Source organism: Macrosteles quadrilineatus, unplaced genomic scaffold (assembly GCF_028750875.1).
Source record: "Macrosteles quadrilineatus isolate MER2022 unplaced genomic scaffold, UCM_ALF_1.0 Scaffold_54__1_contigs__length_841927, whole genome shotgun sequence".
Lineage (NCBI taxonomy): Eukaryota > Metazoa > Arthropoda > Insecta > Hemiptera > Cicadellidae > Macrosteles > Macrosteles quadrilineatus.
In genome coordinates this window covers 157,034-175,234 of record NW_026542647.1, presented here as the reverse complement: position 1 = coordinate 175,234, position 18,201 = coordinate 157,034, and the positions used below count along the sequence as shown (strand labels likewise).

Below are 18,201 nucleotides of genomic sequence, written 5' to 3'. Positions count from 1 at the left end.
TTATACCATACACTTTTAATTTTAGGTCTTCTTGACTTAGAAGACCTAAAATTTAAATTCGCATGACAAATTTCCTGTTTTCTGTATGTATTTATTCCTTGATTTCAAAATTTAAATATTTGTCACGAAGTAATATTAAAACTTTATGTATTTGATTAGTTTGTAAGTTACGCTGTAAAATTGATTTCTGAAATTGGTAGATTTTGTAACGCCGCACCGTAAACCTGATACCTAATTTTTAAACGGCCAGAAAAGAGGTCGACTTGCCAGGTCTGTGTATACATATCCTAGCACAAACCTCCGTCTAAAAATAACATGAAAGTTAACAGTTGGTCACAAATTACAGGACATGGCGTGATGTAAACTATAGTCAATAAAGTCTTATAGTCAATCGATTATCTAGAATTGTCGAGGATTGTTGATCAATTCATTGGCGTTGTTCTAAGTAGTTCACGTGAATTATACCTCACACGGGATCGCAAAAACTGCTTTAGTTTATTTTACACGAACATATACTTTCGTAAAATACAAATTTAATCATCCCTGTTAATATTAAAACCCCCTCTTTGGTTCCCACGAATAGTTTACAAATTTCACGACAAACTGAGTATATAAAGATCCTTAAAGTAACTATAGAACTTAAATCAGCAAACTACTGTATTGTGTATACGAATTATTACGCTTCTGATTGTAAACAACAAGGATCAATTGATGGTTAGCGTTATTTTTTCCTCACGAAGGCAAACTAGTATTTCCTGTGGTTCCTTCCCACAAACGGTCGCAAAAACTGCCATATCCTTTAACAAATTTAGTTGATTTAGTGGGGTATGGTCCTTGACCCTTATTTGCCATTTGTAAACACTGTAACCTTCAGTAGACTCAGGCAACTGTTGTAAAGTAACATATTTTTATTACTAAGCGAAGTGCTTACCAAACAATTAACTGTAATTACCTAATTTGTGTTGAAGTTTTCTGAATTTTATCCACGAAGTATTCTATATGGTCACTATCGGTTTTATAACTAACTATACAAACGCTATCGAATTGCTAACGAACAAGTTATTTTATATTACTCCAACAATAATATTACATGTAGCTAAAAAGTTGTTTGAAAAAGTAGATTTCATTATTCCAGATTTTCATAAATAACAATTATATAGAGTGGTAATATTTTGAAGATCCACAGGGAAATGTTCCACGAATGACGAAAGTAATAATGTAATGGTACTCTAATCAGCCACGTTCATGTCGAAGGGTTTTGAACAAGAAGATGGTTTCTAATTATTACTTAATTGTTCAGCTAATTTCCCTGTTTTGCTAATTCCGGTATGGAAGATCCGCGTCACTTTGAGCGTAAGGGAAAATCATCTTCCTAATTGGTCGACATGGCCCCAAGATAGACAAAAGTTCCACTCCAAAAGCAAACATGGAAACACGTAGATTCCGTGTTACGATATTGTATAATCCTAATTCCCATACAGGATAAAATGACATTTAGTTCCTGAAGGAATAGGTATACCTACATTTTTAGGCGATTCTTAAAATGTATGTAGAACTATAATACATATTAATTGTTTGGTACTATATATTTCATCAATCTTTAGAACAAGTTTCAATGATTTATATCGTAATCAAATATTAAAACCCACTTTTTAGTATTACAAGTTGAAAAATTTTAACGGTGGTGTTGCATGTTTAGTTGTTAAAATTAAATACTGCATGCCTCCTCTCATAACTCACTTAGCTCGTGATGCCAAAATCAAAACCACTCCAAGTGGGCTTAAAACACTTTTCAAATAGAATTTTATATATCAATTTTCCTACTAATAAAAAAAACAATAATGATCGAAGTTAGATTTTGACTAGCATTTGATCGTTTACGTGTTTGAGGTACCAAAACGAGTTTAGCCTGAAAGATTTCCTGGGAAATAAACACTGAGATTCGACTGAGATATATTTTCAGAAATCTTGTTTAGCCTTAAGTTAAGTTCACGACCAAACACGGCACATCGTTGACGAATTGAGTGTAAATGATAAAATTGTTCTCGACAAATACAACTGTTTCAAATTTATAGCTCACTTACTAACCAAAACTACAGTTATAAATGTTCAACGTGTATTCTCACTCGATTAAGTCCAATTCAATGTAACAAGTACGACGATTCAGCGTTATATATGTCAATGCAACTAGTTGAATATGTGATATAGTAGGCTAATTATACTAGGTATGCAATGGCGTTAATAATCAAGTAAAATTCTAAGGACCCCGAACCTTGATCCGAATTACATAGTTAGTTAGATAGTTAATCCAAGGTGGGTAAACCTAACTTCACGTCGGGATTACTTAAAATTAGAATTTTCTTCTTCAACCACTATCTAAACTATATCTTCCCTGAGACATGTTTACTATTAGATTAAGAAAAAAACATTCAAAATATAACAAAATCGCTCGTAATTACTTAAATTTTAAGCCCAAAACTAGAAGTAAAAATGAATTACCAGCGTTTTGACATACTGAATAAATAACAATTCAATCAAATAATGTCCGAACAGTTAACATCGTATACAACGCAAATATTCTTCTAGCAGGTGTCTTACTGTGAAGAATATTACCATCCAAACTACGTTATTCACCAAGAAATTTTAATTATTGAACTCAATAAAATCCTAAATACAACAGAATTAATTAAAATGAAAAATCAAAATTACTCGTATATTTAACATACCGATATTTAACATTAATGCCCTAGATAAATTAGGTGCCGGCAATCATACTATACCAAAATAATAATTATCAAATAAACTGTCAACGAATAAACAAACCCCAAATATTCTTCTACCAGGTATAAAGGGAATAAATTCAAACCATGATAACGGCGAGATGACAGTCGCGGCGGCGCGGTAACGATCCAAACACGGCGCAAGCGCGTTACACACTGAGGACTTTCTCTAGGACAGTGAGACCTCGGGCCCCATCCACCGTCCATAGCGGGGGCGTCAGCAGGTGGTCAGGGAGAATCACAAGTCATGCGTTGTCACAGTAGGCTCAGGCAGTATCTATTTGTCACGAATTATATCCTTGTGCAGTTCTATCAAGACATCAGAGGTAAGCTCTAGCTACATATGTGATACGTTTGATTGGTAGAATCTATATGTCACGAATTATATCCTTGTGCAGTTCTATCAAGACATCAGAGGTAAGCTCTAGCTACATATGTGATACGTTTGATTGGTAGAATCTATATGTCACGAATTATATCCTTGTGCAGTTCTATCAAGACATCAGAGGTAAGCTCTAGCTACATATGTGATACGTTTGATTGGTAGAATCTATATGTCACGAATTATATCCTTGTGCAGTTCTATCAAGACATCAGAGGTAAGCTCTAGCTACATATGTGATACGTTTGATTGGTAGAATCTATATGTCACGAATTATATCCTTGTGCAGTTCTATCAAGACATCAGAGGTAAGCTCTAGCTACATATGTGATACGTTTGATTGGTAGAATCTATATGTCACGAATTATATCCTTGTGCAGTTCTATCAAGACATCAGAGGTAAGCTCTAGCTACATATGTGATACGTTTGATTGGTAGAATCTATATGTCACGAATTATATCCTTGTGCAGTTCTATCAAGACATCAGAGGTAAGCTCTAGCTACATATGTGATACGTTTGATTGGTAGAATCTATATGTCACGAATTATATCCTTGTGCAGTTCTATCAAGACATCAGAGGTAAGCTCTAGCTACATATGTGATACGTTTGATTGGTAGAATCTATATGTCACGAATTATATCCTTGTGCAGTTCTATCAAGACATCAGAGGTAAGCTCTAGCTACATATGTGATACGTTTGATTGGTAGAATCTATATGTCACGAATTATATCCTTGTGCAGTTCTATCAAGACACCAGAGGTAAGCTCTAGCTATGTGATATGTTTGATTGACAATATTTGTATGCCAATATATCCTTGTCCAGTTATTTCAAGTAATAAAACGTCTTTCAAATGTTCCTTTTTGTAAATATATCAATGATTTTTACCATCTTTGTTACAATAATGTCAGGGACGTTTTTAAGTCCTTAGAAAACAATAGTTTTGCAAATGGTTTTTTCACAGCCAATTTAACTATTCAACAAGTGGCTGACAAAGTTTCTGTCAAAATCAGCTGAACAAAACGAGCTCATTTTAAAAGCTCATAATTTGTGTTGTTGATTTTATAAAAAAAACCTTTAAGCATTAAAAAAAAAAAAATTGGAAACAGTGAGTTTTGAGCGGATATAAAACATTTACATTTTTAAGGGTTTAAAACCCAAGGAGATCAAAGCTGAGTTGGATCAAGTTCATGGCACATCTGTTCCTGTATTTGCAACTGTTTACAACTGGAAAAAAACAAAAAGGAGTTTAAATGTGGCCGTACATCGACACAAGGTGAACCTAGTTAAGGACGACCAGTGGAAGTGACTACCCCTGATATGATTGACAAAATCCAGGATATGGTTTTGAATGTCAGGTGAATTACAGTGTGTTTAATAGTTGAGGCTACAGGTGTTGGCAAGGTACAATGTAATCAATTTTATATGAAAAGCTGGGTGTGAAAAAAAGTCTCGGCAAGATGGGTGCCACGCTTGCTTTCAGATGAGAATAAGCATGTGGTGGATTCCAAAGCTGTATTAGCGCTTTATTGTAGCAATCCTGATGAGAAGGGAACAGTCCAAGCAGTGGGGTTTTTCGAACGAACGAGCACCAAAGAAGGCTAAGACAGTGAGATCCCTGGCGAGTATTGGCAACTGTTTTTGGGATGCTCAAAGAAAAATTTATATTTACTACCTGGCAAAGGGACAAACAATAACTGGAGAGTACTAATCCTCATTATTAAGCCAGTCATTGATGAAATTAAGGCAAAACATCACCATTTGAAAAATAAAAAGACCCTCCTTCATGAAGACAGTGCAAACCTTTGCAGATAGCACACATGCACGGTTTTTATGGCAAAGATCATGGAGTTGAAGTACAAATTATTGCCTCATCTACCGTTTTACAGATTTAGCCCTGAGTGACTTTTTTTTAATTTCCTTATATAAAAAAAGTGGCTTGGTGAGCAATTTTTCATGTCAGATGATGAGGTCATGTCTAAAACAGATGAGTATTTCAAAAGCTTTTCAACTTTTTACTATTTGGATAGCAAAAGGAAGTTGGAGAAACATTTAAATAAGTTTGCAGAGCTGAAAGGAGATAATGTTGAAAAATCAATTACATTTATACGACAAAAAAGTGTTATTCTATCTTTTTCTAAGGATACTTTGAACCACCCTTGTATAGTCCTTGCCACCCTAAGTTGAGGCAGCCCAAGCCCGCACTAGATATACGGCTGCAGCCTTGGGCTGCCTCAAGTTAGGGTGGCGAGGACTATAGTTTGGATTGAGCCCTCACTTCTTTAATTCAATTATTTCGGTTCTCTTTGAAGAAACCTTCTATTTCAAACCCAATAGAATATTCACATAGCACGTAGGTGTGGTATTTCCTTTTTGCACATGCAATCCACTATTTTACTTGTTTGCGAGGTTTTTAGAAATCAGTGTACAAGTACTCTAAGAGATTAGACTATTAAAGCATAAATGTTTAACCTCAGTAATTTTATTTTACAAGCCTGAAATTGTGCTTGGAAAACTGACATACTTCAACAATAACACAGAATCATTCTTCTAGGTCCCAGTTGTCAACTTTTAGGTTGTTGCTGCCCAGCTATATTTCCAGCTTTGAATTCATCAGTAACCTTGAAGTTATCTAAGTGTTTGTCATATCAAAGACAAAATACTGAATACAAATCAACTAAGGTTCAACTTCTACGTGAAAGAAATCTCCTACAGAGAGACAGTTCTGCTATCCTAAAAGATATCTTTGTTGTTTGCTATCTAGGTTTGTGCAACTGGAGCTCGAAACCAATTTTATGGGAAAATATCATAGGGTAACTAAAACATCTACTAGAGAAGAGAAGCCCAGCAAAACCAAAATACTGCAAGTATACAGATTACAGAGTAATCTAGGATCTAGACTAGAACAGACTACGATAGTGGTGTTACTTGGACATCTGTTACTTGTTAATAAAGTAACATAAGAAACTCATTCTCCTAGGTCAATGCAATGTCAAATAGAAGCATTGCTCACTAAGTATGATAGGAAATCAAACTGAAAATATGCTAACCTAGGTACCAACATCTATTTGCACAGCTCCACAAACCACCCTTATCAGAATAATGAAAAGAATTGTTTCCTAAAATTGTTAAGTAGGCTATTACTTTTTCACCCAAATTATTTGAACCATCAAAATCATTTGTTTATTATTCCGTTAATTTTAAATACCCCCACCACAGCAAACCTGCAAACTAAGCAAATTTCGATTTATCTGGCTGGATTTCTACAGTACTAAAATATTCCCTTAAAATTGTTTTTGATTTAATTCCTATTTAAATAAGTTTGTCAGTTTCTGCCCAAGTTAACGGATAGCATTTCTCTGTGACTGCCACGCCATCTAAGGCCCCTATTAGCCGTGAGCAACATGTGGCGCAGCTAGTGGAGCCGCCGGTGTCGGACCTGTAGAGGGGCATGGAGTCAAATGGTGCCTATTAGCCGCGGGGAGACCGGTGGTGCCGCCGAAAAAGCTGCCCGAGGTGTTGCCGGGAGTGATTTTGCCCGGCAACATGTGTCGCGACCGTTTTAGTGTCCAGGCAGTCGGGGGGCATTGCAGTATATGGAGCCTATTAGCCGTGGGCAACATGCGACGCCACTGACTGCTCGCGCATGCGTTAAAAACGTGAAAACGGAGCATGCCACACAGTCTACATCGTGGTTTGAGTCGATTGAGACGTGCATCGCCATATTGTTGGTCTATTGATTAGTTACTTCTGTTCCCTTTGTTTACCTGTGACCTTTTTAACGGTGTATTCTTTCCTTTTTGTGTCATTCATTAGAGTTTTTAGTTGTCTTTAGTTTTGAAAAAACAATGTCTAGTGCCAATAGTGTCGTGGTAATTGTGGATGCAGTAGAAGAAATCGCAACTCTTTTTTTTTAACAGGAGAACAAGAAGAAGGAGCTCTGAACTGCTCAAAGTCATGTTTGGCACTAGAGTATTGTGGTGAATTCCACGGTTTGAGCGAGCTACGAATGTGTCGCGCGACTAGTGTCCAGTTTCCAAAACGCTATTGTCCACCGGCGGCTCCACTAGCTGCGCCACATGTTGCTCACGGCTAATAGGGGCCTTAAACAACTACTGCAGTCAAGGAGACATCATCATCGTCTCTCTTCCTTGTGGCGAAATCATGATTTCAATTGGAGTAAAAATAATATATACTCGTATATATGTTTACAAGTGTAAACAATGAATTAGGCGACATGGTTCTATAGCAGAAATCTTCATAAACATAGTAAGACTTCCATTATTTGCAGAAATCTTTTATAAATTGTAAGGCAATTGAGGTTGTGAAAATGGTTTATTCACTGGGTCCAAAAACAATTTCTACGACCTATCAAATCAAAACTTATCAAATAATTTACCTGTAGAGAAATAGCCTACTACTTCCAAAGTTTTAATTACAGTATTTAATTTTCAATGAGTTTTTAAACATAACTGTTAGTATGCAAAATATATTTTCTGTTATAATATAATAATTAACTAAAAAGCTTACCTCTTCATTCCTATAAAGAAATTATAATTACGTTAAGGGAAAACACACCAACAGTACTTTTAAGATTCAATGAATGAAAGATAAGTCTATAGAAAAGAGACATATTATACAATCATTTGTCTTATAAATCAATGATAATAATATATAGTACATTATTTTTAATCAACTAAACTTGATAGCAAAATGTGGCTTTAGAGAATGCTAATGATAAGAAAACCAATGCAACTTTATGAACTTATCTGAACTGTTTATTTTTTGTTGCTTATGCTTAAAAAAAAAAACATTTGATAACAACATCCTGAATAATGTAATACTCATTTTAAGTTTGGTTAGTTCAAACTTCAAGAGCTGTTTTCCAACTTTGGTTTTAATCAAATGTTTATTTTTATAAGTTTGATATAATGGGTCAGGGGAAATATCAGTAGAAAGATTTCATCTTAAATACAAACCGATTCACTCGCTACAAATGACTTTAGAAAAAGTACATATTATAAATATGTATCAGCTTAATTAGTGGTATACCTTCCAGTTTGTTATACCGTACTTGAAAGATCGATGCGGTTATTTGGCTAATCTTCTCAGTGAGGAAAAGTATTTCTAGTAAAAAGTATTCCCATTAAATAACCAATGTAATATACCAGCTGGCTACAAATTGCAGTTTTCTTTTAAATAGAAATGAGTTGGAGATTTTCTCTTTGGGCGAATTTCCCATATAAGGAATAAGCTATTACCATAGGTTTGTTTTGATGTCCCCAGAGACCAAAAACCTATCCAATCAAATGCATATCTTTAAATATATTTTTCTTGGTTTATACTTTAGACAGTTAACATTCCAAAAGTATGAAAAATCAATAATAATCTAATATAAAATAACACAGGAACATTAAGATAATTCATATTCAAAAAATGTAGTATAAAACTCACACATAACAAATAGTTGTTCGCTTTCCATTCATTTTATAATAGTACTTAACTCGTCAGAAAATTTAAAAAAATAAAAATATAATATCCTTTTCTTTTAGTGTTAAAGAAAAGTAGCTTAGTAAGAAATGGAGGTAGTTTAAAGTCATTATTTATTAACAATTATAATTAATATAATCAGTGGAGTTCATATTTAAAACCCCCAAAATCCTCGTTCCCATAGTCCGGTCATGGTGGTTCGCAAACTCATTTATTAACGTAGGTTTATACGTTTGTACCAAATTTCATCAAGATTGGATGATTTTTACTGATGTTATCATGCTAACAGACATATACATAAAAGACATAAATAGAAGTCATGAAGTAATGAACTGAATCTAATATTAATGATCTGTTTCATGACTTGAATTGTCCCATTATATCAGGCTCCTATACTGTATATATGTATATTGATAATTTAATATTTACATTTTATTTTACAATATTAAGCATTGTATTTCACTCCCAGTTCTCTCTTAATTCCCTGAATTTTGTTATCTTACTTAATCAATCTTTTACCCAGGATAAAATTTAATGATCAGCCCAAATGAATATCACTCTACATAAAAAATATTTCTCCAAACTTAGTACAGTATCGAATATATGGGTTTTTTAGGGAGAGGAGGGAAAATGCTTTTACGCACACAGGTAGCCAGTCTGTATTGTGAGACTCCTGAATTTATCAGACTATCACTAAAAACCCCCTCTACTCTGTTGGACACAGACTTGGAATTGTTTGTCACATTACTTCAAGTCAGGCCAACATGTGACCTAAGCCCTCAGGGCTCGCACTGTTTCTGGCATTTAGATTCTTTATGACCTGCACCACATCCCGGTCAAGGTTGAGCTTCTTAGCGCAGAGGATACCCTGGATGTAATGTGACACACAGATCCAATTGCCCTCACTCTCCATCATCATCGGTATGACCGTGTCCACCGACAGCAGTCCAACGAACTGTTGAGCCTCCAGGGGGCCTTTCCCAATGCTGGCAGAAGAAAAAAGTATGTTCCACGTCATCGGGAATGCCTGGGCAGTATATGCAATCAGGTGACACGGCTTTTCCCATCCTGAACAGGTACGACCGGAAAAAGCCGTGACCCGTCGGAAATTGGGTGAGGTAGAAGTTCACCTCCCCGCACCGCCGATTAAGCCAAGGTTGGACTTGCTGTATCAGTCGCCTGGTCCAGCGTCCCCGTGTCTCCTGTTCCCAGCTCTCCTGCCATAGCTGGTAGGTGAGGGTGCGTTCTTCTGTTCCAGCCTGGTCCTCCCCACGGCGCTGATAAATTGCCTTCCTCTCCGCCGCCAAAAGTTTGACGGGGATCCGTACGGAAGATCTGATACCGCCAGCTAAGCTTGCTGTCCACCATGACCCCAAGGTACTTGGCAGTAGGAACGGTTTAGACCAGTTTGGAACGACATAACGGGGTCAATCCGTTTTTTTTTATCAAAATCACAATCTCGGTTTTGTTCAAAGTGAGCGAGAGACCGTGGTCTGCCATCCATGCGTTTAAGGTACGCATAACTCGTTCAGCTTTAGCTGAGCCAGCCCAACGCTATGTGCAGCTATCAAAGCTGCAAAGTTGTCTGCGTACCCAACCAAAATAGTTTCCTCAGGCATTTCAGACCTCAGAAGGCTGTCATAAGCGACATTCCAGAGGTTTGGGCCGAGTATGGAACCTTGGGCAGCAGCAGAAGTGACACTCATCGTCCGCGGGCCTTCTGTAGTGTCATACATGAGGATGCGGAACCGGAGATACCGCCTCATGAGCAGATAACTTATTACTTATCACTTATTACTCATTACTTAGTAAGTAATGGGGGGTAACATCCTCAATCCTCTATGATGCGCATGAGGTATGCCGGGAGGTGAAAGGTGTTCTCCTCAGCATATCACGCCACCTTGTGGAATTAAATATGTGTTTCGCACATCAAGAGTTACGAGCAGCACAACTCTACAAGAGTAGTGGTTAAAATATTCAGCTCTCATCATGGCTTGCTTCACCTCCTAAATAGCGTCGACCGTAGATCACCCCATACTGACGAGGGGACAGGTCCCCCGCAGCAACTACGGCTGAATTCAGAAGGGTACGGATTAACTTAACTCGATGAACTCAAGGACTTTGCCAGCCGTATCCAACATACACAAAGGTGTGTAAGACGATGGCAGGTCTGGGTCTCCCCCCCCTAACAAGCGCAAGCCTAGCTGTTTTCCAGCAAGAGGGGAAAACCCCTTCGACCAGGCAGGCGTTGAACATACTCAAAAGGATCAAGGGGTTAGTAGTCAAAACCTTCTTGAAGACTTCGCCAGGTATCCCATCGGGTCCGGGAGCCTTATTGTTCTTCAAGGATAGGACAGCCACCTCTATTTCTTCAAGACTGAAAAGTGGGATTTCGTCCACCCTTCTGACTAAAAAGGGACTCGACTATTCTCTCCATAGGGGCCCCGTCCATGACGGAAGGCGGATAGCAGTTGCCAAGTTTCTTGGTTACATGTTTGTAACCAAGGCCCCATGGGTTGGAATCGACATTGTCCCTTAATGTCTCCCAGCAACTGTGGTGCTCCGATTGATGGCTCGATGAAGAGACCTCCTAGCCACCTTGTAAGCATCCGACTTACGACGTCTGTCTGTCCACCAGTACATAGGTCGCTTATTGCACCGGGATCTCCTGCGAGGCATAGACTCATCGCAGGCCAAAACAATCAGCCCCATCATAGATGTAACCAACGCCTCTGGGTGAGTCACGCCACTTGCGGGAGGAACCACCGGTGTTTCTCGTTGAATGGCTTCATTGAATTTTACCACGTCCAGTTAACGGGCACTTGACAAAACCCGGTTACTTGTCTCTGGTGACCATCCAGGACATTAAAAATTATGTACTGGTTGTCACTGGCCGTGTAATCCTCCAGGACTCTCCAGGCTCTGATCCCTGGCAAAAGGGACTCAGATGCAAGGGTAACGTCTAGGATCGTTCCCCGCATCCCAGGGCGCCGGAAAGTTGGCGTGTTGCCCTCGTTGACGACAAAGAGTCCAGCTCTGGCAGCAAAGTCCAGAATGTACTTGCCCCGGGAATTGGTGAGGGTCATTCCCCCCTCAACAGCCTTAGCATTAACCCTCCGAGTGTCCCTTGTTTTGGCCTTAATGTCTGCCTATTTTTTGCTCATTTGCAAGGTTTTATTAAAACGGATCTGAGAAGCTTGAAAACAATGTTAATTATACTGTTCTATATACCATTTTGTTTGGAAAATCATGGGCTTTAATATTATACATAGAACATAAGGAACATTTGTTTCAAAAAAATTTTTTAGGTAAAAAAAAGATATTTTGGAAAATTTTCAAAAAAAAAAATAAGTTCGCGCTCGATGAAATTGTATAAATTATAGGCCTATAAATATTTGAAAATAGCCACTTTGTTCTAAATTTTATGACAATTACAAATATATAGTAATATAAGGAAGTAGATTTGCAAATAAATAAGTTATGGGCAAAAAACAGATTTCAGTAGGCTACATAGCGTTTAGCTAAGAATGCATAGCCTAACCATAGCTAGGAATCTGGCTGATAATTTACATCAATATCCCTACCTACTTCTTCAGGATCATCAACCAGCCCTTCAAAATCACTTAAATCTTCTTATAATGCACCACGTATATCACTACTTTTGATTTTTAACACTAAAACAATGATAAACGTAATAAAACACATCAGTCATCGGTCCGAGGTTAACCAAGCTGTTTACAAATACGCACGTCAGCTGTCTGCTACAATATTTTCGGAACTAAAATGAATAGCGCTTAGAGACAGACCTCCGGAGAAAGCTCTGAATCTGTCAAATAAAACGATACCTAACTCGATCCAGTTCAATCCGATTTTGTCAGTCATAGAGCCTTCGCCGTAAACAGTGTTTGTGAGTCGCTACAGCGACACAAAACACTACACAAAGTGTGTTATGTGTCGCTGCAGCAACAAATAACACTCGGAGGTTTAAAATCCCCACCCACGTCGACGTGTCCTTTGGTATCCCGCACGCTCTCTTACAGGCCTATCTTCTAACGAAAGTCACGGATGGCCTCGTTGTTAGTGAGGTTGACATTGAAGTAAGTGACATCCCTGCACCAAACCCAAACAAAACCTCGGCCATTCGCATGTATGAGGTAATAAAAACAACAAACATAACAAAATCTAAAATAGAAGTAAATAATAAAATAAATTGCAAGTTCTTACGGTAGGCCTAGGCCTACATTTTGATACTCCTTAACATATTTGCTACGGTAAATCATTTTAATTCAGTTGTAACCAAAATAAGATTCTCTTAATGATAATGTGTTTTTAATCTAGTGTTTGCATACATAGTTCCCCAAGAGTTTAGTAGGTAACAGCACAACACATTCACCAACAGGTCCAAAAACCTACCAAAAGCAAATAAAATGTTGGAGGGAAATGAGTTTTACTAGCCTTGTATGTAGAGGGAAATATAAGATCATTTTTTCATTTCAGATTTTGACAAAAACGGCTTGAACGATTTTGATTAAAATTGTGTAGGCTATGTTTTTCTGGTAGCTCATTTAATTCTAGACATAATTGTACAACCTCCCAATGCTGTAAAGATTACTATTCAAGATTACTATTACAATTTTTGTGGTTTACCCATGGAATATCAGTTACTTCCACCGCTTACAACATGCTTTAAGGGTTGTTAAATATCTAATGGGGGGATGTATGTGTCAGTTTATCCACTATATTAAAGATTAAATTTCAGCATTTCGGGTATCAGACTGATTCAAACATACCCAATAGCCCTACTAACATATGTATAGCGAAGTGCAATAGATTCTTAAAAGCGAGAATCTGCAGTTAGTTTACTAAAAGGTTTAAGGATAACGATGTAATCACCCAGATTCAAAACGCTTGAGAGCACTCTTTATGGCGCTGTGCAGTGCAATAGTATAGGAACATCGGAGTTAAGCAACATCGTACTGAGAAATAGGAGCTGAGGTAGAGCCTTAATATCAAGCAACAAAATGTTTTTAGATGCCAAACTACAAAACTCACCTGAGCCTTTTTCGTCGCTCAGCAAGCCCAAACAAGTCTTTGTAAGAAGCATTCTTGGTGGTGTTCTCTCCAGGGAAGGCATCAGTGTTTTCTTGTTTTTCTTCCTCCGTGTGGCCGTTTTCTATGGACGCCCCTTCTCCCTCGTCCCCGACTATGAAGTTGACAGGTTGCACTGGAGGTTCATCCCCGTTAGTCAGGTGTTCGGGTTGATGTTGGTCGGTTCCAACACCGTTGGCGTGTTCCGACATTACGTCCTCTGCTGGTGGGGATGGTCCACCACTCACGAGATCTGAAACAATAGATTTTGATTCAATAACAGTTACATTTTACTCTTTAAGTAATCGTGATCATTCCTACATAGCTCAGGGTATTTTTTTAGCTGAAATGTTGAAGAAATAAACAGGAAAATTTCTAATCTATACAACTTTAGTACACTATATTTGAAAGTACCTACGGCCCAGACTTTTACCCCCAGATTTTTACCCCACGAAATTTTACCACTGGCCAGATATAGAAATAATTATTGAGAATGATTAATTTTCTTCTTTCAGTTTAAATTTAATAGTAAACATTTTATTATTAAGTAGCCTATCTGTAATTAATTTTATATTCGGGTTTGGGGCCAACTGTTGGTTAATATGTATGTAAAATGTTTAGGCCTACTATTAAATTAAAACTGAATGAAGAAAATTAATCATTCCCATTAATTTCTATACCTGGCCAGGGGGTAAAATTCTGGGGCTAAAAATCCGGGCCATACATTTTGAGCTGACCTCATTAAGGGGGGAAAGTCCGGGGGTAAAATTCCAGCCAGTACACTTTAGGTTTTATAATTTGATGTGTTCTGATTAAATTCACAACCGTGAAAATATACATTATATTCCACCATTAATCTATTTAACTGATGCTGTGCAACTCAAAAGTTCGCGGCCGGAATTTCACCCCCTGGTTTATGACGTCAGTTTCGACAGGGGGTAAAATTCCGCTACCCTGTTTTTGGCCTCTGGGGACCTCAAAACGTAAAAAGTAAATCAGTACCGGGTCTAGTTTTTACCATGAGACCTACGGTAATAGCTTATTCCCTATATGGGTAATTCACTAAAAATCAACATTACAAATAACATTTTGTAAGTATATGTTTTCTTCATAAATTGGGTTGTTTACAGTTCGATTGAGTCAGCATGATCAAACAAAACTCATAGGCTTTAAGCATAATTTTTCTCTGAACAACACTTAAAAAATGTGATTTTGTTTAAATACAGCATTGCAAATTTCCTGATGAAAAATTATAATAAAAACATCAGTTTTTTTGTCATTTTAATAGAACAAAATAATTTGAAATTAGAATTATACCAGTGATTATCAACATTCAGTACGTCAAATTTCAAAATGGTGTTAAGTTACAATTGCGTACAAGTTATTTTTTGTTTCAATATGTTATAGTAATTATGAGACACAATGCCACAAGTATGTAAATAAGAAACCCAAAGTTAAACAGAGTTGCATTTTAAAATTATTTTACTGAACTAACACATATTTTGCCTACAAAACATTTAATTGTTTATTCAGTGCACTGAAATTGAAAAAAAACTGCTGGTACATTCAGTTATGTAGATAATTAATTAGATATTTTATTTTACTTATTTGAATCAAACTGTTATCTTTTATCAATCTATTTCAATTAAAACAACATAATATAACTCTTTAATGAATTTATGTTTTCACATTTAAAATATACATTTTAAAGGTTTTACGTACGTACTTGAGAGCTCACACACTATTCCCATAGCTTAGTAAACTACTAAAGGAAATTTGAAGTAAATAATAACTAGCAAATAGCAAATCACTGATATCTTATCATTAGGTTATCTGGTCAAGCTAATTAGTAATTACAAATCTAAAAATCCTTACTCAAGTAATCTCACCCGTTGGCCTATTATAACTCTTAAAAATGTTAATAAGCATAGAGAAGAGTGGGACATAGCTGAGATAGAAGTGATAAGAAAGGTATGCAAGTAGAGCTGTTAACAACGGCAGGAAGTAAGGCCAGAGGTCAGTCTTTACGACAACTTCTCAACTTCGACACTTCCTCCTCGGCTATCAATCGGCAATCATTAATTGTCATATTGAGTCAATTAAATACGAATTATATAATATTAAGAAGTCAATTAAAACCCATAAAATTAAATCTAATATGTAAGTGGGTGTTAAAGGTAGATCAATTTTAGTCAACTGGTAATGCGTTTAAGCTGATAGCTGATGTAATGAAAAACATATATACATAGTAATTTATTGTATGTAGGCTAAAGCCTTGAACTATGACAGATGATCTCAACCTAAAAAATATTATCACGGTACACCTGTGATGCTACATTTGAATACTTCACTGGATCATATCTTTTGAAAAAATAAAAAAGTACTGGTAAAAATGAAACTATTCGACAATTTTTTATCATACGTCTGTTACTAACAATATATTTTACTTAATAAAAATGTATGGGAAGCTGAAAAAAATAGATTTTTGACTTCCATACTTACTATCATCAGGAGGCCGGTCAGTGAAGTTTGCTTGCAGTTCTATATATACCCGTTTCATGGTGGTATTAAACCCACTTAGCATTACTCACTCTAACACCTTAGTTGTCTCAAACTTTCAACCAGTCTCTTTCATATAAAGTCCATCAAACGACCCTCCAGGATGGAACAGTAACTGAATAATTTTTTTTATCACTTGCCAGATGCTGAGAAAAATTTCTTTAAGTTATTTTTAACGTATTTATAATAACTTCATTGATTTCAAATAACTTAATTGATTAAACGTTTTTTATCCACATTTGCTTAGGCTATATAAATTACTCTGTAGGCTACTGTATTTGTTTATAGATATAATTTATGATTTTTCCAGTCGTCTACAAAAACTAATCATGTTACATGAATTTAGATGTGTGTGTGAATAAAAAAATTTGTTTTTATTATATGTCGTACCAAGTATGTAATCTATTTAAGTACGGCTCTTAGACAGTTTTTTTTTTTTTAATATGTCTAATCTGAAAGAACCTTATAGTATAGTGCAAATTTACAGTAACAGTATTACGTTTGACTGCACGTACAGCATCGAGAGAGAAAATAATTAATTAGTATAAACTTGACTGCCTTCAAAAATAAGGATGCCAATGACACAGAAAAAATATTATTGAGGTTTCTCTCAATTAATTATTTATTTATGGCTTCCTTTAAGACTTGCAACAAAACTTACAAAGTTTCTGGTTTTATAGTTGTGAAATTAATGATAGGTACACTTAATCACTGTAAACTAACTGATTGGTTGGTTCTCAATTCGAGGAAGGAATTTTGAAAGGCTGTGATTGGGACTGTCCATAACGCTACTTGCTGTGAATATGGAGATCTTTATTAATTATCAAGGATCTAGGCCTGTATTTAATTGAAGAACAAAACTCAATACCTGGTGTAAACTACCGGTTTACGGGTAAAAATTTCTATAAGACGTTTATAAGAGTAAGAAAGAAGTATTGAATGATCATGATCAAGCTGACATTTTTCAGTAGCATCCTAAATTCACCACTTTGAACAGATGCATCCATAGTTAATAGGTGTAATCTAGTAATACCAAAGAACCTTTACTTTTTTGGTCAGCAGGGAAAATTTTCCAAATATATAAGAAAACCCATATTTTCATTGTCTAGTTTGCTAGAGTAGGATAATTACTGTATTGTTTAAAGTAAACTACACAACTTATTGCACTGTACCAACTTTAGGCTCATGTAAGAGTGATAGGTTAAATATAATGATTTATTCTTCAGTTTGTTATTTACAAAACACATTAGTCTCAAATAAAAATGTGTTTAGCCAAGGTGAAAATATTTAAGTAACAACAAACAGCAGTATTTACCTGCCATAAGATGCTAAAAAAATCTAAATAAAACTAAATATGCTTGTCTTTACAGGTTTCAGGGGAACTAACTAGTAAAGAATATGAACACAGTTGCAACAATTGAATTAAAGGAACAAAGATTTGATTGCCAGTATCACAGAAAGTGATTTATACAGGGTGTCCCGGAACTCTCTACCAATATTTTAGGGCATTGCTCCTGGGTAAGAAACATACCTAAATATCATATTTAAATTGTCCGGAACTCCTTAGTTACTCACACAGCAGCCATTTTGTTTTTTTCAGTAATTAATTTTTTTCTAAAGAATGGTTAAACATACGAAATGGAAACTTTGCACAAACATTTATGACAACTAGACAAAGCTACAAAAAAATTATGACGATTTTTCAAATTCACAAAACAAAATGCCGGCCATTTAAATTTTTTATAAAATCAACGGTTTTTGAGTTAATTAAGAAACAACATTTTAAATGGCCGCCATTTTGTTTTATGAATTTGAAAAATTGTCATAATTTTTTTGTAGCTTTGTCTAGTTGTCTATAATGCTTGTGCAAAGTTTCCATTTCGTATGTTTACCCATTCTT

At 36.1% G+C, this 18,201-nt stretch overlaps 1 protein-coding gene across 4 annotated transcripts in view; it reads right to left on the bottom strand.

The window, feature by feature from the left end:
* The window catches only part of LOC129006003 (acetyl-CoA carboxylase-like), a 118,394-nt gene that overhangs the window by 82,503 nt on the left and 17,690 nt on the right, over nt 1-18,201 (bottom strand). For 2 of the 4 annotated variants that reach the window (XM_054435087.1, XM_054435090.1), the window contains exon 2: nt 13,707-13,995. In XM_054435087.1, coding sequence (XP_054291062.1) covers nt 13,707-13,995 — 289 coding nt within the window. Of the gene's footprint in view, nt 1-13,706; nt 13,996-15,468; nt 15,530-16,244; nt 16,318-18,201 lie in introns of those variants that run through there. The other 2 variants (XM_054435088.1, XM_054435089.1) reach the window with 2 other exon arrangements.